This window comes from Anopheles marshallii, chromosome 3 (genome assembly GCF_943734725.1).
Source record: "Anopheles marshallii chromosome 3, idAnoMarsDA_429_01, whole genome shotgun sequence".
NCBI classification, from domain to species: Eukaryota; Metazoa; Arthropoda; class Insecta; order Diptera; family Culicidae; genus Anopheles; species Anopheles marshallii.
In genome coordinates, this window is record NC_071327.1 from 11880662 (window position 1) to 11906049 (window position 25388).

A 25388-nucleotide genomic window follows, 5' to 3' on the forward strand; every position below is an offset into this window, starting at 1 on the left:
CAGCGAACATAAAACACCACATATTCCATGCAAAATGGTAGAACCGAATCTTCATTGTAACAACAAAAAATAAAATTATCATCTAACTTCCTATATACTTTAATTCTCCTCAATCCAAATCCTTCTATAGTCTATGCGTATAAAGCATATACATCATTAAACCGTAAAGTAGTTAATCTTCCAACCACGCCAGCTTCGTGGCATTGAATTAACAAGCATAGTTACCGTCAAATAGTATTATAACAAGAGAACGTTTCAATCAATCGGAATCGATTCGAACGAGCCGGGGGTTGATTGAAATGTAATGAATTTTCAGCATTTAGAAAACAAAAGCTTCACACAACCACACATACACACACATGCACACGTTCCGCTAATTCCTATTTTAAAAAAACCAACAAACAAAACTCCTAACCCCGCCTGTCCCCATTCGCTGATCCGGCGGCCGCAATGGCGAAGGCTATGCGCCAAAAGAGAAAACATTAAATCAGAAGACATGCCCCTACATTGGCTTACTAACGGCGCCAGGAACGTTCACCCTCCATGTCGTCATCGTCTTCCTCCTCCTCCACCATGTGCGGCATCTCGATCAGCTCGTCCGTCTCGTTCAGAGTCTCTATCGAGGATGAGTTGATGTCGGTACCGACGCCACCGCTCCCAATTAGCACCATCCGATCCGCACCGTCGCTCGATTCATCAATGTCCAAGAGCTTCGTGGACGTCAGGGCATCATCTACGTTATCACCATCGCTACCACCGCTGCTAGAATGAACGAGCGGATGATTTCCCTCATCCTTGCCAGTGTCGGCGGGCGTTGCTGCCACAGCATTCGGTGCCGACGCTCCGGCCGGTGTTGTCGGTGCGACTGCCGCCGTTGTCTGCCAAACTATCGATAGCAGCTTCTTGTTAAACTGCTTACCACGGGCCAACGCCTTCTCCGCTACCGGCCTCGTGCTGAAACTAATCGTTAACGATGGTTCCACCTTGTCCAGCTGATGTTTCGTTACCTCACCGAACTGCTTGAAATGATCCAGCAAGGTTTCTGCCTCCTCCTCGACGAACCCGGTTATCAGGATGGTCGTCGGCCTTCGATCGACGCTGGTCGAACCGGGCGGTGCTACCCTCACGACCGATCCAGCACCTTTGCGCGAACCACCACCGTACGGCTTTTGACCAGGTGCTGGCGCTGCTGGAGGACCGTCTGGTGCGCGGAACGTACGCTGTTCCTGCGCAATCTGCTCCAACTCCGCATCCAGCTGCTCGCGTTCGTGCTGCGCTTTCGTCTTATGTTTCGGACCGTGGGTTGGGACCCTTACCGAGTTGGCCTTGAACAGCTGCTGGTCCTGCTGAATCTCTTTGCGCAGATTGTTAATCTTTATCTGCAGCTCGTCGAGCGATTCCTTCAGCTGTGGCCGACGCGGATCGCTCACCTCGTACGTTACGATCAGCTCGAGCAGCTTCCGTTGCTCTTTCAGGTATCCGTCCATCAGAATGACTTTGCGCTCGTTAATGCCCTTGTTGAACTGTTCCTGCCGCTTGCGTAACATTTCATTCTGCGCACGGGAAATCTTGTTGGCCGCGGGACCACCACCCGCCAGCGGCGCCCCCGAGGCAGGGCTGATGTACTTCGTGGCACTGTTACCGTGCCCTTTCGGACCACCACCCACGATTTGCTGCTGCGGTGCGAGATTCTCATTGCCGTTCGCCACCACCGGGGTACTGTTTGCGTCGTCTTTCGCCTGTAGCGTTTTACCACCTGCAACGGTTGGACCCGTTTGTGTCGTACCGGTTGCGCCGGCCGTGCTAAGGTTGTTGTTGATGCTATACTGATTCGGGTACGATCTTCGCAGTGAATGCTCCGTCTTGGCCGGTGCGGTAATGGCGGGCTGCTCACCGCCAGCTGGCGGTATATGCCAAAACACTTTGATAAAGCGATTGTTCAGCACCGCCTCGGTGCTTCGGTACGCCACGTTCGCTTCCGCATGCGACGTAAACGTTACAATAGCCGCCTCCGGGTCGTTATCGTACCGTATCTGAATGTTGGTGATCTTGCCAAACTTCGAAAAGTGATCGTTCAAATGCGAAATCTCGTTCAAACCGCGCGGTATTTTACGCAGCTCCAGCGAACAGTTGTGCTGCGGGTTCATTAGCATCGAGCCAGGTCCTCCGGGACCGCCCACACCACCATGGCCACCACCAAGCACGCGCGGACCGTGCCGATTGTTCATGGCCATTTTGCGCTTACCGCCACCACCCATCAGCATCGGACCGTCAGCGACTGCGACCGCATCTTCCGGCTCGAAACGGCTGTTCCGGTGATCGGCGGACACATCGCCTCCCTTATTAGCATCCACCACCGGCACGGAGATCAGTTCGCGCTGCAACGGTGTCGCACCGATCGGATTGCCTGGGAAACCCTGCATCGGGAAGACGGGAGCCACACCACGAAACGTTAGTCCCATACCGACGGGTCCACCGCGCGGTCCAAAACCTCCAATACCGCCGCCGAGACGTTGTGCCGGTCCGGGGCGGATAGCAGGAACACCACCGATCGGTCCGCCCGGTATGTTCGGGGGTTTGTTCCACAGTTCGGGCGCATCAGGGCTATACTCGGGCACAATCGTACCGCGCATTTGTGCGATCATGGCAGGATCGCTAAGACCATCCAGCACGACCGGATCGATTCCATGATCCCAGGGACACGTTTCACCACGCATACAGTAACCCTTTTCGTCGAAATCACGGCAACGCTGTCGCTTGGAAGAACCTCCACCGAGCGGAGCGGCCGATGCCGCACCTCCTTCGCCCGCCGTCGCATTCAGTACGCGATCGAGCGAACCGACCGATGGTGGTGGTACAGGCGCAATCGTTGGCACCACCGTTCCACCAGCTCCGACAGGAATGATCGGTACACCGCCCGCAACTGGAGGAACCAGCGCAGTGGCCGGATTGATAACCGCCGCATCTACCGCAGCTGCTGCAACGGCTGCTGCTGTATCACCGGACACCGGCGCACCGGTTGCCGCCGCTGAACGTGCCGCTGCCTGTCGGACCGGCGTCATCGATCGGGCAATCTTCCTCCGATCCGAGTTCGGGGACGGTGAACGGCTGCGTGAATGCGAGCGGATCCGTTGTAAGCGACTACTGGGAACGCCATTACCACTGCTGCCACCGGAACTTGCTACGTTCGTGCCCGACGATCCCGTCATTCCGCTGTTGCTTCCACCGGATGCATTCGGGCCGCTGTTGCGCCTATCGTACCCCTTTCGCTCGTAGCGTCGGAACGAATCGCTGCTGCGTAACGGTGACTTGTTGCGATACGAGCGTCCGCCCGATTTGGAGTCATTCCCACTGGCACCGTTACCACTTCCGCCTCCACCTCGCGTACGTAGCTGTAGCTCGCGGGAGCGCGATCGGCGCGTATCACGCGTACGTTCAAACGATCTCGAACGGGACCGGGACCGGCTGCGTGATCGATTCTGCATACGGCGACTACGGCGGGTACTGCTGCTGCTATTGCTCTGGAAGTGTTGAAAATTAACAAAACAGATTTCAATTAGTGCTTTTATTAATGTCACATCTCACATAAAGCGTAAACATTTGATGAGCAACACACCGAGGGACAGACGCTTTCATCAGTCATGCCAATGAACTGTACATTCCCTAATCCAACATCCCATAAGCATCTAATGTGTACCCCGCCGATGGTCACCAGTATCAAACAAATAGACCCTAATCGCAAATACCGATTCCCCAGCGTATGGAATACGTAACACAGAAGCGGCCAACTGATGCTTGGCAGGTCTGAACAAGTTCATGCACGATGTGTATGGTATGCCAGCCCGCTCAGACTGCGTTTAGCAACGAGGTGCGCGCGCAGTCATCAACACGATCCAGGGGGGAGAATCGGACCGTACTGAGTAATGGCTTCCCACGTAAATAGGATGATTGCATCGGTACGTGTGCAGGGGTTTCCGAAACGCTATGTTACGCCGAAGGAGTGTTTGTTTAAGAGATCTCTCAAATAGTACAAGCGGTGTGATGGTGGTGCTTAAAATTATCTTACAAATTATCCGCGAGATAATTACCCAATCATTCAATTATAATGCAATTAAAATGTACACATCCTATAAAAAAGTACAATCTACAACTCAAGCAACATAACTTCAAAAAAGGATCAAAATTCAGATCAAATAATCGTACTGTAGTGCGTCAAAAGGCAAAACAGTCTACAAAAATCTAATGGAAACCAATACGCACACACAAAACCACTAGAAAACGTCCGCTACATCATAGCAAATGCGTCGCAGGCCCGAGCACTGGGCAATTACGCACACACCCGATAGGGGATGAATTGAAAATGGCTTTTGTTGTTGATCATAATGATGATGAATGCATCTATTTTGTTCCATCCTGCTTTCGCTAGCGTACGGAACACAGTGCGACCGTATTTGCATATCTGCTCCACGGCGAGCTGTGCTTGGTCACGATCTGATCACACAACAGTGATCATATTTTCGGGTGGGTAATACACAAATTTAATTTTTAATGCAATCTAATATTGAAAATGCGTTTGAACTGGTTCGCCAGCCAGTATGGTCATTTAAAATACCAATCAATTGTATACCAAAGCTGCAACGCCACTTTCTTCCTTCACGCAAACACTCTCAATATTCACACAAATAGCTTAATCAAAAGCGTTTTATGCATAGCGTGGAGTGTAAAAATTGTCAAATCGACTGAGAAGGAGGTCAAGGATAGCCGTTCTCGTTCGCGGGTACACGCATTCCCTTTCGCTCACGAGCAATTCAAAGCTGGTCCGGATGCTGTTACATGATCTGCCACGTTCTGTAACACGTCGAATGTCACTTGCCATTGACGTGGTTTGGTCTGTTAGCGCTCCAGCACCATACAGGAGGAATAAACTTTAGTAAAATAGAATATTAAATAGGGCCGAATAATGGTTTTTTTTTTATCATTAACAGTCAAATAGTCAACAAATACCACTCAAAAAAAAACTATTTAATCCTCTAACATGTTATCATAGTGAATAGAAAAATGTTGTACGAAGAAACGTAATATATAATCCTAACGTTGATTGAACCTTATCAACTTTCGTTGATTCGTTACCTCTCAAGGATTCATGTGTCGTTAGGGAAACAAATAATCGGAATTGGATAGTACAACAAACTCTGCTAAATTGACTGGCCAAATTGTTATCAGTAATCAAAATCTTATTTCTGGTAGTAAAATTGAAAAGGGGACAACCCATGTATTCTTAGCGATTTCTTCCTTCTTATCGAAGTCCTGAGATCCTTGAGCAGTTATCATGATTGTGAGAGTCAATTCTTGATTGGAACAGTTTTTCACGTGACTCTGCTTAAAAGATTTAATTTTATTTTTATCGCAGTAAATAATTTATTCCCCAATTCCCGTGCTTATGTATGGCCAGTACTGAAATCGAATAAAGGTATTATTATTAACAGTTGCCTCCTACATGGAAACGTGATGCGTGAGTTTTATACCATACGCAATGCGTTCTACTACCACGACTATTGGGTGCGCTAAAGCAAACCCATTTTCATTCGCTGTTAATAATATTTATAGTCAGCGAGAACGCGCGGGATAAATTTAGCACCCAACTCATCTCGTGCCACGCGCTACAAGAGATCCCAATCTCCCCGGACTCTCTGTCGGGCCTAGCGCCGGAAAGGGTGGATACAATGTGTACATCTACACGCATACTGCTGCTGCTCACACGCATCGTGCAGTTTGCTGCACGTTAGTCACGATGCATACATTTCTAACGATGGGAGGACCAGACACACTTACATGATCATCCTTGCTGGAACCTTTGATTGGCGAATGCTGCTGGTGGTGGGTGGAGGTGGACTTTTGGTTAGTGATACCACCGCCCGTTCCTGCTGATGTCCCTCCACCACCACTACTGCTGCTGACGGATGGCGAGGAATTATGCGCAACGCTGGCGGATGTCATTTCGCTGGCACGACCCTTTTCCGAGCGCTGTTCGCTGTGATGATGATGGTGTGATGTGGATCGTTCCGACGTGGAAGTTCCGCCGCTCACCGTGGCACCACTAGCCGCCGTTGACGCTCCTCCTCCCGTTGATGAGGATGATCCGGAGGTGTAGTTCGAGGTGGCGGAACTGGACAGCGCGTCTTTACTGGAACGTGTCGCAGACTCCTGCAACGGTGGCGTAAATTCTCGCTTTATCCGCATTCGAGAACTGCTGGTCACCTCTTCGGCGTGTTGATGATTGGTGGAAGCGTGCGACGTTGCGGCGGGTGCCGCTGAGACCGACCCCTGCTGGGTGCTGGCACTGCCACTGGTGGTAGAGGAAGCTACAGCGGCCGTCGCTGTAGCACCATTGCTAACAACCGGGCCGGCAGCCGGAGCGGCTGGGGCACACTTCAGGTATTCCTCGCTCTTGATCATCTTGAACAACCGCTCGAGAAAGGGCATCGTTTGCTCGGACAGGAATACGTCCAGCTGCTCCTTCATCGATACGATCAGATCCTTCTCCGGTTTGTCCTTCTTTAGCAGGGCGAGCACGTACCGGGCCAGTGCGGCCGGGTCCGCATCGCACAGCGGTTCCAGAACCGCCGTCAGCCATATCTTTAGCGCCTCCGTATTGTTGATGTACATGACTACTCAGTTAGCAACGTGTCTAAGATGACCTTTCTTCTTCCTCTCACTAGCACACTCCTTTAACGCCTTGCTTACTTTGCTTTGCTCAACAGTAAAAGAGGCGCGCGATTGCTGTTGTTGCCTTTCAAGCTGCGGGGTTACTATTTCACTTTCGTCGACGGTCACTACACGATTCACACAAACACACACACGCACATACACGTGCACGTTTGGATCTGTGATCTGTATTAACACTACGCGTGCACTAACTTGCGCCCTTTCTTTGGCCACGACTACAACACAACCACGACGGCTACGATGGCTTCACTGTTTCGGTCGATTGTGTAATAATATGTCCCGCGTGTTGTTGTCCACCTACAGACTATGTGCTTCCACACCACTTGTCACCACACCCGCTCAGTCAATGACTTATAAATTTTCCTTGTCGTGCAGCAAGTACTTCACACGTTCGCACGCATCCAACGACCGAAGAGGGATGTTTTCTGTAACAAAAGTTGAAAAGAAAATCTGTTCTGGCTTCACGAATACGCCGCCATGACAGGGGAAATCTTGTGCCCTGAACCCCCTTGAGGTTCGTGTGCGCGCGTGTGTGTGTCAGATAACGAAATGATGATGTGTGGACCGTACAGCTTTTCCTTTGCCTTTCGTACTGAAACAAATTTTCCAAACTGCAACCGTACGCTCAGTCCGCAACGATGTGCGATCGTTTTGAACACACGCTCCCGTCGATCAACTTATTTGCAAGCGAACTGTATTTGCTCTACACTTGATCGAGCTGCTCTATTTTGGGCCTTCGCTTTTCTGTACTTTCCAGAAGAAAAAACTCTTTCAATAGGGAAAACTGTGCAAAGGCAGCAGTCGTCAGCTGTACCGAACTCGAGGGGTTGTAAACATACAGACCAAGCGTGGTAATTCGAACACAAGGTATGTATACCGGTGACCATGAAAAGTGCGCTCTGACATTATAGATATTTTGATTTTATGTTTTTTTTTATTGCCTTCTTGCGGGATGAGATAGCTTACCTCCATTTTTACCAATTTTCTTTTGTTTACCGCCCTCTTTTACCAAATGTCTATTCATCGGCAGGAAAATAATATCATCATAATTATTTTTCATTTCGAACATCGACGTTCTTTTCATCCACCCTGTCCTTCGGCCATTGCAGCTGTCAAAATGAAATGGTGTTGTTTTTTTTTATTTTGTTTTATTTTTCCTCTACCAAATTTGACAGCTTTCATCACGGAACGATATTCGTGCGAAGAAGTCTTCGCAGATTGCGGTTTATTTTGTTTCCGCACCGTCTCGTTCGGTAATTTTCATCGTCCCAGCAATGGCTTCATCCGAAACTGGGGGCGTTAAGCCGATGTCCATCACGGGCCGTATGGTCCGTGAGCGGGAGCGGCTGTTGGGCATGAGCAAAGAGGAACGTGCCTGGAGAGCGCAATGGCTGAAGGATCAGCAACTGTCCCCGAACGAACCCAAGTACGTGCCCGAATACTGGAAGGAACGATACAATCCGATTCGCCGTGCATACCGTGCCCCGCTGAACATGGTCCAGAACGTCCTCACGCCGGTTATTGTACGTATTGCCAGCAACACGGAATCCAGTGCGCTGGTTGTGTTTGAGAGTTATGTAATGATTGTGCACAAACACTTTTCTTACTCGACAGGGTCTTGAATGGGCTCACGCTGTTCGTTTCTGGACGGGTAAAATTGCACTGGGTGCTTTCGTTGTTCTATCGACTGCCTACTATTTCAAGTATAACCAGAATGTGAGTATGGATCATCGAACTGCGGTGCGGATGGACGTTTTGTTTACAGTGCGTCGTCCATCGTTCTGCATCACTTCGCAAACAAACTAATTATTCTCGTTTTCGTTGTAGGATTGGACCCGCAAGGGTGGCTGGCGGGTGATTCACTCGCGTGAAGCGGTGGTGCCCGGAGATCCAGGCTATCCTAACTTCCCGAAGCGCGATACTCCGGCAGATTACGCCGCCAGAGGCTTCAAGCAGGCGCCTATCTAAATGTTCCCAAATCGCATCAAATCAGTGGTCGATATGTTTGTAGATAATAAATAACGAAACGGCACGATGCTAAAGCATTCTCTTGATTGGAGTTATACTGATCTAAACAAATTGTCGTTAATGTGTATCATTTGAGCCGGAATGTATACCAAACATGAAGATATGCGATTTGGAAATTATTGGATGAAACGCATTGCGGACGGCTTGCGTTTGATATGGTTTGAACCCAAAATTCAATCAGGAATTTTATGAAAAGGGAAAAATAGTTTTCAATTCTGTCCCCACTTATATGTAGCAACCTTTCTCGTATCCAAGATCTATACATTTGCAAAACTGACAGCCGGATCAAATCAGTTATGACAACCGTTTTTGTTGGGCGATGCGTTTGTTTGGAAACAAATTAATTTTATTTCATTTTTCAAAGCAGTTTACAAATTAATTTGAGCCACTTCCAAAACCAGAACCATTCTGCTATTGCCTGCCCAACATAATACAGCTTCACCACTTGTTCTGGGTTGTTTCGGTGTGGCGAAACAAAACAGCTGTGCGTGAAACAACATGGGAAACATTGAACCGTGCTCGTACACTCACCATTATCGTCATTTGTGTTGTGTCCGCGAAGGCGGAAACATGTCGCAGTTTTGCTTCGAACCGAACTGAAGCAAATTCTAGCTCATCGTTCCTTACCCACCGTTTATACAAAGTGTCCAAACATTTACTTGTGCTGTTTTGGTTGTATATTTACATTTTCGTGTACCCCACCACTTGACGGTGCGGTTTATCGACAGTGTAAAGTTTAATGTGTTCAGTGCTACGATCGGTGTGCCGTCGCGGACCGAATTGGCGAAAGTTGCACAAGGGCAAACCACGATGGCCACTAGCGGACAGTACGTGTTTATCATAAACCTGAGAAAAAGCTTTCTGATAGAAGGTTACTAAAGGGTGGAAATAAGTCCCTTCAACCCGCGCGTGTTAACGTTCCGTGTGTAGAAAGGTTCCCGTTTTGTCGGCGTTCGTGTGTATGTGTGTTTACATAAGTTTTTTCCTGTTTGTCCTCATTCCTTCGCACGACCAAAGGCTGTAATGTTTTCAAATTGCTTCGAATAGTTATTTGGAGGTTCACTTTCCCGTTCACATTGCAACATTGTATTGTAATCGTTTGAATACATCATCATCATCACCAACGCAGCAGGAGCGTGGCAGGGCTGAGAGGTTGCTGACCTAATACGAGACCCACCAGTCTGCATGATTAAATGGCCCGTTGCAATAGAGAGAATTATGTAATGCAGTGTTAATGCAACGCAGTAGTCACGCACTTTCTACTACGTACTACGATACCACCACTACCACAACCGCCGTTATACACACACAAACAGCTAGCCATTCTCCATGACAACCTGACAGCCGGCACCTTTCTGTTGTTTGGTTGTATTCCGATCACGGCTGTTTGGCGCAGCACGAAAACATAAACAAAAACTATCATCGTATTTCGGTCCCGGCACCGTTTTTCCTATCAGATACGGCAAATCGGTACAAATCGGAACGCACAAACTGTTGGATGGCTTGGTCTGTTAAGGGTGAAGAAGAACCGGGCGAAATAGAGGATGAAAGGATAGCATCGTTCACCGCAGCTGCAGATGATTATTGGCGACCAAATTGACCAAAGAAAAAGGCACTAACGGTAAAGTTGTAGCAACTGGATTGGAATCTGTTTCAATTCCGTTCTGTATCGACCCCTGGTATTGTGTCGTTCACGAACGGATGCACCTGTGGGAAGGATTTTCGTACCGCTCTTTAATCCATTTTAACGATCGCACCGAACCAGTCTCTACTGCACCAGTGGTAAGCATTTTAAAATTATGTCTTATACCTCATGCACAACCTAGATTTAGTTTTAGGAAAGTGGAGAGAAAATGCACCCGAAAAAAACACCCACACACGATATCGGATTACTAGTACGAAATGGAGCTTAAAACCCCACAAAATCCTTCTATTGAATAGTTGGCATCCGACACAGTACATGTGCAACACCAATGCAATCGACAAGCATAGACGATTGGGCGCATCCGGAAGGTTTTTTTTTTTCTTACCTCACCGGTACTTTTGGCATTGGATAGCCTATTTATAAACGACTGCCCCGAACAGTCGCCTCCGAAAGGAAACTGTTGGCTGTTGTTCTTTAGTGAACGAGTCGTTCGTCGCCGGCAGTCATCAGGCGCCCTTACGCGACAGTTTCTTCTGCATACGAGCAGATGCTTAGGTGCGATTTTGCGGGATGCAATATCCCGAACGAAAGTTGCCAGTACCGCGCGAAGTTAGATTCAGGGCAGTAGGTGTGTAGTGTGCCCGAAGTTGCTGTTCTATTCATCCCGCTCGGCAAACCCCATTTGGGTATTGCCGCGCCACCAGAAGTAGTCGATCTTAGTTCGCCACACGGTAACGAACGCTTCACGATGAAACTGGGCCAGAAACGGATATAAAGTGATTTCAGATAATTTAATTGCTGTAACCAGCAAGCGGAAGTGCACAACGAACCATTTGTGGTGTACGCACAGAAACCAGCGAGCAACATGGTGGTCGCCAACGTTGTGGAGAATGGCAGTAAGTTACTTGGCGTTGCGGTGGCTTATTTAAATTTGTACGTACCTTCCTCAAGCACGCTATACATCCTTATGTTTTTTTAGTGCAATGAATGTGTTTGCAATATTGCCGACCGTGCCTTGTCGTTCAAAAACTATTGGCAAAATCATTGTACTTGCTGCAGTAAGTGACTGTAATATTCATGAAACTAATCGATTGCTTCGATTTCGCTACCCCTTAAAGCCAAAGTACAGTTGGATTGGTTTCAAACGGAACACCATTATGCTAATGTGATTGGAAATCGTTACTTCTCTTGGACGTTGGAGTCATCGCGGAAAAATCCAGTGACTCACTCGCATACTGGCGTATGTGTTACACTTCCCAGAAAGCAAGAATCAAATATTCAAGGATGTTCCGCACGATCGTGTGCGACCTGCCAGGAAGTGGGATTTGACTCTTTGGCAAGTTTACACGCGCGCTAGTACATCGAATGTGTCTATTTTCCTCCCGTACATTGGACGCGCTATCAGCTGTGTGTTGCTAAGGGTTTGCCGGGCAGATTGCCCTTCAAAATTAGCACGTGCATCCGCTTACCTAAGAGAATATCTTCAAACCCTTCCTGAGGATCTAAAATTAAAACCAAAACAAATCACCCGACCGCCGTTCTGCTCCGTTCGAATTTTCCCCTGTGTCGCTGGGTAGATCTTATGTGATTCTCAAATTTACGATCATAGACACGATCTACCCCAAGGTAGAAAACTCGCTTTCTCTCAATTGCAATCGCTATGTTTCATTTTGTCGGCTTCCGGCATTGTCGTGTCTGGGTCCCACAAAGTCGTCAAGAGACACGCATTTACTGTTGCAAGTTCAATGCATTGAACATGAAGGACACAGTCTTTGTTGTTCACGACGCCGTTTAAGCTGTCTTATCGAATAGAACAAAAGAAAAAGGCACATTAAAGCCGGAACATCATAGGCACGAAACAAGCCTCTTTATAGAGTGAAGCGCCACAAAAAAAAATATAGCAATGTATCGCTCGCACTGGGAAGTCAGAAGGAAGGCATCGGTTCTGTCCCCAGGGTAGAAGAAGGTTCACGGTGTGCGATTGTTTATTTTTGGCGATAGGACAAGCATCATAGGGCTTGGCTTATTGCGTTGTGCCTGTTTGCATGGCGTTGGTGATGTGTGTGCTGCTGCCGAAAGGTATTTCGGCCACATCCCATGCTATAATGTTGCGGGTCTGTTCTATAGAATGATATCAATTTCTTTTGATTAAAAACACCGCCCACCAACCATCACCTTTTTTTCCAGCACCGAAACGTACCCTGACAGAGGGAGGTCAATTCGTAAGGACACACTGATTTATAATGGCGTAGCGCATAAACCATCCGTGGAATAAAGATACGCTATGCTTGGCACATTTATATGAACATCCTTCTCGACAACGGCGTGGTAAGTGTGTTTGTTATGTGCGGCGTCATTATTTTCGCACACAAAACATTGGAAGCGACAGAAAGAAGCGCCGTGTCAGAGGCTTTTGCGTCATCCAAATCGTGGATTCGGTTGGCTGGGGTCACCCTGGACGTCGTGGTGAACTTGAATTTTTAATTCATACAGAATAGGCCACAACGGTTTGACGGTAAATAATGGCAGTGGCTGAACACGGCTACCTAACAACGGCCTGCACATGTTTTAATGATAAGATAATCGATGAAATAAAATCGACATGAAATGAGGCCACTACCGACAGGAAATTTTACGGCATGTATTAGGGGGTAATTCTTTTGTTTTGACTGTTCAAATACACCGTAGGTTGAAAAAATCAGTGCACTTTCGTTTATAATGCGTTAGATAATGTGTGCAAGGTTACCTTCAATTTCCTTATTTGTGTGTAAGATAACATATTAAAGGAAGATCGATCAAAGTAATAATACAAACTTACGTCATTAGCTTCAAAAAATTAAACGAATTAGACGAAAAAAAGCATATATTGCACATGTAACAAGAATCCGTAGGCTGTGCAGTTATTTATAAACCCTCGATCATTGATAAGCCTACACATTTTCTACCGTATAGTAAAAATCAAATACCTGATTCATTCAACTGATAATCAATCGTAGTCAGTTACTTTCACGACTTCGATGAACAATCTGGCACGAACAGGTACAACTTCCAATACACTATTATTATCTCATAGCAATCTGCGTATTAAGCCGTGTGTAGTATCAACGTTTTGCCAAACAGTGCTTATCTCGTGTTCGCTAACAAAAAAAAACGCACCTTTCCATCATGCTCCTTATCAGCTATGGCAGGGGTTGACAAAGATTATCAAATAAGTTTACGTAAAAAGCTTAGTAGCAGTTTATTTCACTAATACTACTGCTCTGACCGTCTTCTAGAACTTTGCATCTAAAATGGCTGGGTCGTCCGGTGTCATTTTCATTACATCACCGGACCAGCGCAGCGTTGAGCTGCTGCTCCTCCCACACATACTGGGTCAAAACTCCCTTCTTCTGAGTATCTTCTGAGTATTCTCTTCGTCTCAAAAAAGGTCAATAACATAGTCAACTTTGGACAAAGTCCATATCTCCGAGACGTATGTGAATACCGGAGCTATTTACCGATGTTATAGAACTTCTCCGCGGAACCCTTCCGTGATTTAATTTTGGGCAAACTTGAAGCGAGCAGCAGGAGACTTTGCCGACCCCTGATGTGTGGTCATAAAGCTCTACAAAGGACAGGTTTATATTGTAAGGGTGGGACGAGTAAAATTGGCAAATGATCATAACAACAAACATTAATCTCCTTATCATACAAACACTACGAAACCAGTTATTATCGCTCAGGCTTCACTGGTGATGAAGCGCGGTCTAAGAACTTTCCTGTGGGATCTTATACAATCTTCCCAGCCGTAAGTAGACGCATCTGCGGCGTGAGTGTGTTTGTTTGGTGGAACAATTTACGACTTTCAATTTTGGGAGGCACGACACGTTCACGATCAGTTGTGATAATGTGCCGATAGCGCGAAGGTCGCAGAAGCTTGTGGTGGCGTTATTGAACTCTATAAGCTTTTTTTCGTATGTGAATTCCCTTCCCATGTGATGTAATACGAATTCATTCATTCGTTTAAACACTTTTTAATAACTATTTTCTTGTGATTTGTTTTAGAAACTACGGCACCAGCTTCCGGAGAGGCGACAACAACCGGCGACGAGACCATGCAGCAAACGGCAGCTACCGGCCGGACGGAGATGCGTCCGGTCAAGTATCATTACGCCGACTCGTTCTGGTGCACCTACCTGGTGTCGGTGTTTGCGGCCAGCATCGCCGAAACGGTTACCTATCCGCTGGATCTGACCAAAACACGCCTCCAGATACAGGGTGAAGCGGCAGCAGTCGATGCAGAAGGTGCCGTCAAGAAGGTATTAACAGTCCAGATGGTGTGAATGTCGCTATCTAATCATTCTTTAACTACGCAATCTATCGGGCATAACAGTTGAGGATGAAGTGACCGTAAAATCACAGGCAGTCGAGATAACTATTATGTTACCAGCCTATTAGTTAGTAGTTGCTGTTTTGCTATTTGTGAAGCGTGAGATAGTCTTGTATTGTACAAAGTTAGCCTGATAGGTCGAAAAGGTGCTGTTAATATGTAGAGCACTTGTCACTTGTTTATTCGGTCAATTTGCAGCTTTACAATAATCGCGCTGTAACGACACCTGCATAAATTACGTTAATGGATATGTTTTGAATACCGGAGAAAACATTCAAAGGATAGTCAAGCAAAATCTGCATTACTTTTCATAAATACGGGGAATATACATTAGAAGATATTATATTTTCTTAATTTTGATGACTATTAACTAATTTACATTTATTTTAATAAACCATTTATTTTAAATATTTCTATTACAGCTCAAATATCGTGGCATGTTCGCCACTGCGACCGGTATCATCCGCGAGGAAGGTGCCCTCAAGTTGTGGCAAGGTATCACACCCGCTCTGTACCGACATCTAGTGTACAGGTAAGAACAGAGGTGCCAATATTTCTTCAGCAAAGCTTTAAGCGCCACAAAAATAATACTGTTCACTCCATATCTTCATTTCAGCGGAGTTCGCATCGTAACGTACGATGCGCTACGCAAGAAGCTGCGCAACGGAAAGGAACATTTTTCTCTCTGGCAATCTGCCCTGTCCGGTGTCGGTGCTGGTGCACTCGCCCAATGGCTCGCTTCACCGGCTGATCTGGTAAAGGTACACATCCAGATGGAAGGTAAACGGCGTCTGCTGGGACTAGAGCCACGTGTACACAGTGCGGCACACGCTTTTCGCGAAATAGTTAGCCGCGGTGGTATCTTTGGACTGTGGAAAGGCAGCGTACCGAATGTGCAGCGTGCGGCACTTGTTAATCTGGGAGATCTGACTACGTACGATACGGTCAAGCACTTCATTATGCACAAAACAGGCCTGCCCGATTGCCATCTGGTGCACATTATGTCGTCGATCTGTGCAGGTCTAGTGGCGGCCACCATGGGCACACCGGCGGACGTCGTGAAGACGCGCATCATGAACCAACCGACAGATGCGAGTGGCCGGTAAGCGAACGACGTGCAGACCCAAAACGTTACTTCTTTTACACTCAATTTCGTTTCATTGTAGAGGACTGCTGTACAAAGGTTCGATCGATTGTCTGCAGCAAACTATCGGAAAAGAAGGATTTTTCGCACTGTACAAGGGTTTTCTGCCCGTATGGATACGAATGGCCCCGTGGTCGCTTACGTTTTGGCTTTCGTTTGAGCAGATTCGGGCCAGTCTTGGTGCTAGCGGATACTGGTGAATTACGTTGCATCGTTCTCAAACAAAAGTGAAAGTGCACAAAGCTTAGGTATCTTAATTGTTAAGTCACTTATAATTCGTTAGCAGTTCATTTTGCGCAGCAATATCGAGAATAGTGGCGTTGTGTTCTTTTCCTCCCCGTATTCCCTTTTGCCTGTGTCATTTCCGTTTACGCCATTATTGTTTTCAACATGCCCTGTACTATGTGTCTGTTTTTTTTTTTGTCTTGTAAATATAATTGCCAAATCGCGCTCCTCATATCGAAACTCCTCGCTGACACTTTCAACCACGTTCGAGCAATAGTGAATGTTTGTTCAGCTGTTTTCTTATTTGAAACTGTGATTTAGAGTAGTTTTGGTAGAAAGCAAAGCCTTACGAGAGGCGGCACAAGCAGCTGCCTGTTTTAGATGTAGATGTTCGCTCAGCGGAATTAGACAACTTGGTCCCAATTAGTGTACGTTAATTGTGTTTGGATTGAAAGTATTGAGCGTTCCTTGTCGCCTGGTCCGACTCCTGGTATAGAAGACCGGGTACCTCGTCTCGTGATGGTTGGTGCCATTCATCATCCCCGTTTGTCATGCATCTACCGCTCAGGGAGTACATTAAAACAATATTGTAAACCATTCTTTCTGAAAAGTGTGTTGGATTTTGTGAATGACCACTAGTAGTAGGAACAAGATTATTCTCCCTTTACCAGAACACTTCCCTGGATGTTCCTTAAAACCCCCCTTTTCGTGTGGTGAGCGTTTTCCAAAAATCGTATAAAACCCTTCATCACGCCCTCAACCAACGACGACAATACCAAATTTTTGTACAATATAAGAAACATTACACAACGTTTTAGAAAAAGGGGGCGCAATCGTTACTAGTAGGCAGCACAGCAATATCAAGAACTAGAGTAGAAGACTTCCTTGGTGCGCGTTGTTAGATTGTTCGAGCAGAATTGCCACCGTTTTACGATGAGATATCATACGAAATAAATGTAAACCTAGTGCTATCTAACAAGAACATTAACCACACATTACTTTTGTGTGCAGCAACACAACAACCAATACAACGCAAAACATAACTAGCCGATATTGAATCTTCTCGAAACTATTGTAAATTGTACATAGCGGTAGGTTAGTGAAAAATGGTTCAGTAATATTATGTTAACGCCATCACTATTAGCGGGAGGGGGTTTGAAAAAGTTTTGAAGCGTTGCGTTAGAAAAAAAGCAAACGATGAATAAAGGAAAATAATAGAACGTGGGTGATATGGTTGAGGATCATCTACAAATATCACATATTATTGTTTGTTTTTCAAATTTTTGTAGTATAACTTAAGCTACTGTTTTATTATTACTTATTTTTTTATTTTTACTCAGAATTCCCAAAAACTAAAGGTCTAATCAGTAATTTATTTTCTGTTTCGGCTAACCATACGGGTCAAATCGACTCTAGAATTGTAATTCAGAACTGTACCTCCTATCCAGTTGCAGATATTATGAAACCGTTGAAAGCAACCGTTCAGAGCAACACTGTAACTTAACGGCACAGAGCACTACTCCCAGAGAGTCAAACGGCGCAATTTACCGAGAGCCATGCCGTTTGAACTGTAGGAAAAAGCGAGATACAACGTTGACCTGAATCGCTAATTTCGTGGATCCGTTCCGTAGCACAATGGACAAAAACGATGTGTTCAACATCTAAAAGGTGCGTGATTGAGCATATGAGCAAACTAGCAAAGAAAAACTGCTTCACCATTTAAAAAAGGGGTCGGTTTAAAGCGAAACAGGGAATTGTAATACAAATCTTGTAACACGCTTATTTTGCTTTATTCTGTTGCTGATGAGATTGCGCATTTTGGCCACTATTTGCTGCACCACGTGGCCAATGTGCAACCGAGACCGGTTCGATCCCGCAAAAAACGGCCAAACATCATCATTGTAACGGATATTACGACTTGTACTGCGGAGCGTTAAATCCATTGTGCGCTTCAACCACACCGGTCGTCGGTATACGTGTTGTTCCTGTGTTGTATTGTTCGATTGTCTATTACAAGGTTGCTTCCCTGCAACAAGCATGGCCAACATTGGTAAGTAGAAACATAAACTTCCACGTCTTTTAAGGGTTTGTACAAAAAAAAGAAATTGTTGTTTGTCGAGACTGAATTAATGTAACAAAAACTGAAACGTACTTAACCAAATATGTCACGGTGTTTCAGTGGTGTAAAGCTGTGATGAAGCGGGTTTCCACTTGAGAAGCGTGAAGAAAACATATGTGATTTTCCATTTCAAGATGTTTTCTTCCACCATCATTCTCGTTTTGCCATTTGCCGGTATGGTATGGTGAAAGTAGCTGAAGAACAAACACAGGAAGAAAACATTCGAAGTGTTTCTAAAAATAAAGGTGAAAATTTTGCTTTTCACGTCTCGTGTGACTCAGTTGTGTATGGATTGGTTGGCCAAATCCGAGCATTCAACGCTAAGGGACGCACCAGATCGATCGGGGGAATAATCATGAGTGTCGCTCAGCTGCATACTATGTTTGTTGGTTTCGCCTGTGGAAGGTCAATTTTTGTTTAACCATGGTTGATGAGGTCAGCAGTTGAATTTAATCAACAACCACACATGCACACACCGCCCGCGTCGCTTATCGTCGATCCGTGTGGCCGTCGGTCGAGCTGCACACGGGGCAGAACATTCCGTTGCCCATGATCGCGAGTGAATGTTGGCGGGATCTGACCGTACGATCAAATCTCACTCCCTGTCTCTCTCCACTGTGTATATAACATGGTGAGGATGGTGATGTCACCGTCTTCCATCGTAAGTTTTAGTCAGTATAGTCATCAACATCACCGCTAGTAAAGCCTTCGGAATATAAGCGTTGCGGTCCGCACTCCTCATTCGCGTCCCTTAGCCGCTCACGTACATGCTAATAAAATGCGGTTGTTATTCGAGAAGTTATCCAGCTTTGGGGTTGGTCGGAATGACGCTAGCGAACCGAAGGTATCACCTTGGGTTTCAGGAGTCGCAGGTGGTGTTGCATGCTCATCATCACCACCCGGTACAGATCTATCGTTTTCAGTTAGCCAAATGGTTATATTATTCCCACCCGTGTACAGCCGGTAGCGTAGGTTCGGGCATGAAATAATACAAAATGGTACAAAAGCCGGTGAAAGGTGCACACCTGCATACTAACAAATGCAACGGTACAGTAAGACGAAATAATTTCCCCCTAATCGCAATACTCAGCGCTTTCTTTTATGGCCTGTAGCTTTTAGACTAGGGAATGGATGCGTAAAGACACGGTGTTAAATGTTCCCTAACTTGCAAGTCGATCGATTTTTAGCACAACCGGCTTTTATCTCCCCGTTTGACGGCGATGATGCAATGCGACGGATTTGGACTGGGAGTTTGAAAGAGACCTTTTTTGGAAGTTATCGATTTTCTTTTCCGGTTCGCTCTGTTTTCGAGACAAAACGGCGGCGAAAGTCCACGCACTACATTTTGCTGACCAAACCGGCATGCGAATACAGCTGTGACAAAAAATGTAGAACAGGTAAAACATTGCACGAAGATGTGTAGAAGAATGCAATCGGTTCTACCTCAGCTGTGGCCAACGAAGCGTATCCGTACCATTTTATTCTACTATGTAGGCCGTCTCTCTTCAAACACACAATTTGGCACATGTTTTGTCCCGCAGCATTACTCGGAGACGTTGGATGGATGAGTCAATTATTTTTTCTTTACATTAAAGCATGAAGCCTTGTGCAGTTGTGCGTACTGTTGTTGTTGGTTAGAAAGTTTAGAATAACAAAATAAGTGTTACATTTTACAGTACTCAACTGCTTAACATTATTAGCAGCTTGCGGAGGAGAGTGTGTAGGAAGCATGCTAACGAGCGACTCATGGTCAGCAGCACATTAAAGAAACGATCAATTAACACCTTCACCAATATGCTAGCTAAGGTCAACAGCGAGAGTATGACTGCATACAGCAGGGAATACCACTAAGCAATTTTGCATTAAAAGCCTGTAGAGATGTGTATTGTTGTAAAATATTACAAGTATCATTTGCGCCTTTAATCAAAATTTACTAACGATTCAATTTTTTCGATTACCGGCTTTATCATTTTCACATGGTGTTTCATGTCATTGTTATCCCATTTTTGTACTTCTGCGACCTGTCCTTACGTGACTAATACTGCACACCTCAGATCCCGGTGCACACCGTAGATACAAGGAGAAAAAGATACTAACTAACCACCCAGCAGCTACCCACGATGCCCACGAGGCTGAACAGAATGTGGTGATGTGCGAAGAAGAGAAAGAATCGGAAGAAAATGTGACCGGCAGTGCTGCTGCTGCTGCTAGTGCTAATAGTAGTACTGCAGAGAATACTGCCACGGCGCACAGTACTACACCACCATCACTCGCACGACGTGACCCGATCGGTAAGTAGATCGCGTGCCACACTCCATCAGGTCACGTGCAGGGGGTGGTGTACATTAAATATAGAATGTATTTATGGTTTGCGGTCAGGTTCGACTCTTGGTAGAAAGATTGATGTGGGAACGGGCCGCTACAATCGCTTGCAACCTTCTATTCCATAGTGCCGCACAGTACTCTTAAACACGATGGTTTATCGTTGCCGTTTGTTTTTTTTCCATTTTCTGTTTCATTCCATCTTTCTGAACTGCGAAACTTCCTAGAGCTGGAAACTGAGGACAAGCTGGAGTACCGCTTTGTGCCGGCCGGTAACCGCGTGGTCAACTTCAAGGTACGTGCACCGAACGATGCACACATCGCGCTCACCACCAACCCACATGAATCCGACCCGATGCTGGAGGTGTTTATCGGTGGCTGGAAGAACACGAAATCGGTTATTCGCAAGAACCGCACCAAGCCAGACGTTGCCGAGGTAGAAACGCCCGACATTCTCAATGCCGGAGAGTTCCGTGGATTCTGGATCCGTTGGTTGGACAATGTAAGGCGAACGAAGGGTAGTGTATAAAGGGAGAACTTACTCATTGAAATCACTTTTTCCATCTCAATTTCAGGTGATCACGGTCGGAATGGAAGGATCTGCGGCCGCCTTTTTGTCGTTCGAAAACCCGGAACCGTTCCCGATCAATTGTGTCGGTTTTTGTACCGGTTGGGGTGCCAGCGGTTCGTGGCTGATTGAGCCGGCTTCGGAACAGGCTAGTCCATCCGCACCGACGGCCGCTGCGTTGCATGGTGGTGGTGGTGCTGCCTGTTGGGTTGCGGCCGCCAACGGTGAAATCCCCCCGAATGCCGTCGTCGGCGGTGCGGATGGGGAGGACATGTATATTGGACGTGCCCAGCACGAGGGTGGTATTATCCCGGGTAAGGTGGTAGCATCCCACGGTGTGTGCTACATTGCGTGGGGTGGTGTCGAAAACCCGAAGGCAGAGTACGAAGTGTTGTGCGATTTCCGTGGGGAGTTTGTGCCGGTCGCCGGTGGTGACATACCACCGACCGCATTACCAGCGGGTGAGTCCGAGGATGGTGAACCGCTGTTCATTGGGCGTGTTATGCACGAGGGCACGCTGACGGTGGGCAAGGTACAACCTTCGCATGGCGTTTGCTACATTCCGTACGGTGGCCAGGAGCTCGCGTTTGCCGAGTACGAAATCTACGTCAATCCTTAGGATGCTAAATAGGAGGAAGTTAACAATTGCCCTGCAACCCGGGAAGTTGGTTTAGGATTACGCCTAGCACACATACTCACAAGCACACACACGCACACATACACACATATATATTGAAAACAACATTAAAGGCATGCAAAAGCGCACAGTCAAACCGTCGAGCTTACTTTTAAAAAGCATGCTTGCAAATGTTAAACTATGTAGCTTTAGATATTTATAATACCACAACGAGAAACAGTATGATAAAATTCATTAAGAAGCAACACGCAAAAGTTCGATAAAATAAATTATCTAAAATAACAAACAAAGAAGGGAATTTGTCGCTTCCTATCCCGTAAAGAGTTTATTGATTTCACGTTGCAAATATTCCCAATAAATCAATAAATGTTTGAAATCAGCGAAGGCAAACGAAAACAAGGCCGTAACTCTCAATTGAAGAATCCTCGTGATTTGGCGGTATTTCTACTGATCTCATCTTTACGTCGACATAACAGTCAAGACAAACATTTTAACATCGCAATATCGATTTTGAAAGCTCACCGCTGAGATCACGATATATTCTCATTTGTTTACATCGAAACGCGAATTGTATTCCACACAGAACATACCAACAATATCACATACACATATTGTAGAACTATAAATACGAAATAAAACGGTATTTTTCTACGTATACATACATGTTTTGGTTGTTATTCACTAACCTTAAATGCAAAATGTACGTTCAACCTGTTGCACTACGCATGAGTGAAGGAGCGCTCACTTGATCGATTTTACTCACGTCTCACTTGTTATGACATTACGCGCTCACCCGGCGGAAGACCTCAGTTGAAGCGGGCTGATATTGCGATGCGGTGTGGTTATTGTTGAATTAGAAAACGGAGATCGTTTAGTAGTGACGAAGTTACTGGAAGCTTGCAATTAATAACTTATTACTCCTTACTGATAGTATGGTGAATCACGGTAAGTGCTTCGGGTGTGTCGCATTTAATACGTCAGCCCAAAATCCTTTTTTTCGTGCGATGACTCACAGCGTATTTTGTTTGTTTTTTTTTAGCCTCAGCTCCAAGTAATGTTCATTTCCATGGTTTTCTAGATGATGATGATCGCAATCCGCGAATATCGAGAAAGCAGCAGGTGTATCGCTGGGACTCGTTGCACAGCATGAAATGGGTTCTTTCTCAAGAAAGAGACACAATTCCACCGAGTGCCGTCGAATGTGGTACCAGCAGGCGAAAGAAACTGTATTTGGGACGTGCGGAACACGCCGGTTCCATTACACCCGGATTCATCGATCCGGCCAAGAAGGTGTGCTTTATACCGTGGGGTGGTGAGGCTCACGAGAAAAAGGTGTACGAATTCCTGTGCACAGCGGGCGAGTTTGTACAGTGTACCGATTCGAACATACTGCTGCGTGCCACACCGGCCGGCGTATCCGAGCAGGGTGAACCATTGTACATTGGTAGGGTAAATGTGAACGGGAAGCTTGTCTGCGGAAAGGTGCAACGGTCACATGCCGTTTGTTACATACCGTTAAACGAAAAGGAGAAACATAACGTAGAATTTGAAGTGTTTATAAGATCCTAAAACTCAGCGCGACAATACTTATTACACAGATTATGCTTACAAAGCGAGAGCGATATTTAAATGGCTGTGCGAAACATGACATAGGTAGGAAGGAATCGATTGAATTCATCGATTTCAATGTGGTGTTAATTACTACACAAACAAGTAACAGTATGCAAATAAAGAAGATATATTTTACACTGTTGACGTAAACTTCGACTGAGGAGGGAATATGAAGTAACCCAAAACAGTATTTAATTGCTTGTAAATCGTGTGAATAATTTATTTCATTGCTTAGAGGTAGATAACAGTTAATGAGTGGGCAGTTTCGAGAAAGTTTATAGACAGAAAGTCGCGGACCTCCCCTACACGGATATTAAAGTTATCCCTTGTATCCGGTCATGGAAACGAAAATGTCGTATTCAGTAAATGCTCTCTCTACACCATCGATTCCGACGTAGCAGCACAAATGTTCCGGTTGCACCTTACCGACAATGGTGGTAAGGCCCAAACGCACCAGTCCAATGTAGAGCGGATTTCCTTGCTCGGACACACCACCTCGCAGCGCACCTTCCGGGACGTAACCTCTGCCAATGCGTACAAATCTTCCTTCGTACCCGCACAGCACCTGGTAGTCGCGCTTTTCATGTTCTTCACCGCCCCACACAATGAAGCAGGCCTTCTTTGATGGCACAACCCGGCCGGGTACTATCGATCCACGGTGCTTTGCCCGTCCAATGAACGTGGTTTCGCCTTCATATCCACCGACGACAGCATCCGGTGGTACTAATCCTTCCGCCGCCTGTACCCATCGGGCACTGTCCCAGTGGACACTTTCATTGTACCCTTGTGAGGGCATATTGTGGGTAACATGATAAGGCCATTGTTGGTTGTACATTGCGAACTATGCTAAAATATCACCGCACTTTCTTCCAAACGAAACGGAACACTTAGCAAATGTGTGTGCCCAATGAACGAAAGCGTAGCAAAGCAGTTTGCTATCAATGCCCAAATTGTATGTATTCCACTTATTCTATATGCGTTGCTTTTTTCGGCATGGTGAAGAATTTCAGCGAATACATTTCACGCATACACTGCCAAAAAAATAGTCTGTAGCATTGGAATAGCAGCATATCGCGTTTTGCGTTGGGTTGTACCCGTTTATGCACACACGCACACCATCAGCAAATTTTTTTTAAGTTACGTTTTTACTATCTGTATTTTTTGTTGTTGTGAAAACGCTTTTGTATGCTGAGGTGTGGTTTCCAAATCACTGTTTTTAATATAGAATTTCTTTGATTTTCCTTAACGTTTGACTATCCACGATCATTAATCCATATTTTTGATTCACTTTTAGCTGCACGATTAAATTTAATGTATATATACGTGGTGCTCCTTTCACCTTGACGGGAATTCTCTAGGACGGATATGGATACTCCGCCAGCGATACAAATATCTCATAATCCTTGAAGCTTCTCTCAAACTTCTGCACCATGGCATAGCAGCAAAAGTCTTCCGGCACTATTCGTCCAACAATCGTCAACAATCCTAATCGTACCAATCCAATGTACATGGGTTTTCCACTTTTTGTTACACCGGCTTGCAGGGCACCGACCGGAACGTATCCGGCAGAGGTTTGTACAAATTTTCCCTCGAATCCACACAGCACCTGGTAATCGTGTTTCGCGACTTCTGCACGATCGTGACCGATCAAACAAGCCTTCCGCGAAGGAATCACTCGTCCCGGTACGATCGATTTGCCGTGCTTTGCTCGTCCAATGTAGGTCGTTTCTCCTACGAACCCGCCGACAACCGCATCCGGCGGTATAACACCTTCTGCAGCCTGCACCCACCGGGCACCGCTCCAGTTGTAGCAATCGTTGTAACCATACGAAGGATACTGTGGATGAGGTTGATCAAATCCCTCAACGTGTTGCCTATTATACATGGTCCTTTATGCTCGATTTGTTTGAACTTTCTTTAATCGGAGGTAATGTCCACCAACAATACTTTGCAGCGCTGGCGCCACAGTGTCGCGATCTTTTTTTATAGGTTTG

General features: G+C 46.1%; 7 protein-coding genes across 8 annotated transcripts; 4 read left to right on the plus strand and 3 right to left on the minus strand.

Moving 5' to 3' along the window:
• Window positions 1-515: 515 nt before the first annotated feature.
• On the minus strand, window positions 516-6666 carry LOC128713758 (zinc finger protein swm). The gene is made up of 2 exons (XM_053808625.1): window positions 5833-6666; window positions 516-3521 (listed from the first exon to the last, which is right to left on the minus strand). Exons 1-2 carry the CDS (start codon window positions 6664-6666, stop codon window positions 516-518), a joined length of 3840 nt encoding a protein of 1279 aa, XP_053664600.1.
• A 1264-nt stretch (window positions 6667-7930) lies between these two features.
• Window positions 7931-8694, plus strand: LOC128711849 (uncharacterized). Its single transcript, XM_053806735.1, has 3 exons — window positions 7931-8249; window positions 8341-8442; window positions 8554-8694. The coding sequence occupies exons 1-3, from the start codon at window positions 8001-8003 to the stop codon at window positions 8692-8694; spliced, it is 492 nt and encodes a 163-aa protein (XP_053662710.1). The 5' UTR covers window positions 7931-8000.
• Window positions 8695-11264: 2570 nt separating this feature from the next.
• Window positions 11265-16112, plus strand: LOC128710826 (mitochondrial uncoupling protein 4). The gene is made up of 5 exons (XM_053805679.1): window positions 11265-11295; window positions 14444-14697; window positions 15191-15300; window positions 15385-15870; window positions 15935-16112. Exons 1-5 carry the CDS (start codon window positions 11265-11267, stop codon window positions 16110-16112), a joined length of 1059 nt encoding a protein of 352 aa, XP_053661654.1.
• Window positions 16113-18174: 2062 nt separating this feature from the next.
• LOC128714972 (uncharacterized) lies at window positions 18175-21765 on the plus strand. 2 transcript variants are annotated; one of them, XM_053809854.1, is made up of 4 exons: window positions 18175-18187; window positions 20311-20547; window positions 20806-21080; window positions 21154-21765. In XM_053809854.1, the coding sequence occupies exons 1-4, from the start codon at window positions 18175-18177 to the stop codon at window positions 21763-21765; spliced, it is 1137 nt and encodes a 378-aa protein (XP_053665829.1). The 2 variants fall into 2 exon arrangements, with proteins under 2 accessions (XP_053665829.1, XP_053665830.1); XM_053809855.1 differs by lacking the exon at window positions 20311-20547.
• A 950-nt stretch (window positions 21766-22715) lies between these two features.
• On the plus strand, window positions 22716-23352 carry LOC128714973 (uncharacterized). The gene is made up of 2 exons (XM_053809856.1): window positions 22716-22728; window positions 22823-23352. The coding sequence occupies exons 1-2, from the start codon at window positions 22716-22718 to the stop codon at window positions 23350-23352; spliced, it is 543 nt and encodes a 180-aa protein (XP_053665831.1).
• A 361-nt stretch (window positions 23353-23713) lies between these two features.
• Window positions 23714-24229, minus strand: LOC128710831 (uncharacterized). Its single transcript, XM_053805685.1, has one exon. It carries the CDS (start codon window positions 24227-24229, stop codon window positions 23714-23716), a length of 516 nt encoding a protein of 171 aa, XP_053661660.1.
• Window positions 24230-24748: 519 nt separating this feature from the next.
• On the minus strand, window positions 24749-25279 carry LOC128710833 (uncharacterized). Its single transcript, XM_053805687.1, has one exon. It carries the CDS (start codon window positions 25277-25279, stop codon window positions 24749-24751), a length of 531 nt encoding a protein of 176 aa, XP_053661662.1.
• Between the last annotated feature and the right edge of the window lie 109 nt (window positions 25280-25388).

Bases quoted from the DNA above. Each gene is read 5' to 3' on its own strand.
- LOC128713758 (XM_053808625.1), bottom strand. From the start codon at position 6,666: ATGTACATCAACAATACGGAGGCGCTAAAGATATGGCTGACGGCGGTT. The intron at 3,522-5,832 runs GTAAGTGTGTCT...CAACACTTCCAG, and splicing joins GTTCCAGCAAGGATGATCAT to AGCAATAGCAGCAGCAGTAC.
- LOC128711849 (XM_053806735.1), top strand. From the start codon at position 8,001: ATGGCTTCATCCGAAACTGGGGGCGTTAAGCCGATGTCCATCACGGGC. The intron at 8,250-8,340 runs GTACGTATTGCC...CTTACTCGACAG, and splicing joins ACGTCCTCACGCCGGTTATT to GGTCTTGAATGGGCTCACGC. The intron at 8,443-8,553 runs GTGAGTATGGAT...TTTTCGTTGTAG, and splicing joins ATTTCAAGTATAACCAGAAT to GATTGGACCCGCAAGGGTGG.
- LOC128710826 (XM_053805679.1), top strand. From the start codon at position 11,265: ATGGTGGTCGCCAACGTTGTGGAGAATGGCA. The intron at 15,301-15,384 runs GTAAGAACAGAG...TCTTCATTTCAG, and splicing joins TACCGACATCTAGTGTACAG to CGGAGTTCGCATCGTAACGT. The intron at 15,871-15,934 runs GTAAGCGAACGA...GTTTCATTGTAG, and splicing joins CCGACAGATGCGAGTGGCCG to AGGACTGCTGTACAAAGGTT.
- LOC128714972 (XM_053809854.1), top strand. The intron at 20,548-20,805 runs GTAAGTAGATCG...GAAACTTCCTAG, and splicing joins CGCACGACGTGACCCGATCG to AGCTGGAAACTGAGGACAAG. The intron at 21,081-21,153 runs GTAAGGCGAACG...TCTCAATTTCAG, and splicing joins GGATCCGTTGGTTGGACAAT to GTGATCACGGTCGGAATGGA.
- LOC128710831 (XM_053805685.1), bottom strand. From the start codon at position 24,229: ATGTACAACCAACAATGGCCTTATCATGTTACCCACAATATGCCCTCA.
- LOC128710833 (XM_053805687.1), bottom strand. From the start codon at position 25,279: ATGTATAATAGGCAACACGTTGAGGGATTTGATCAACCTCATCCACAG.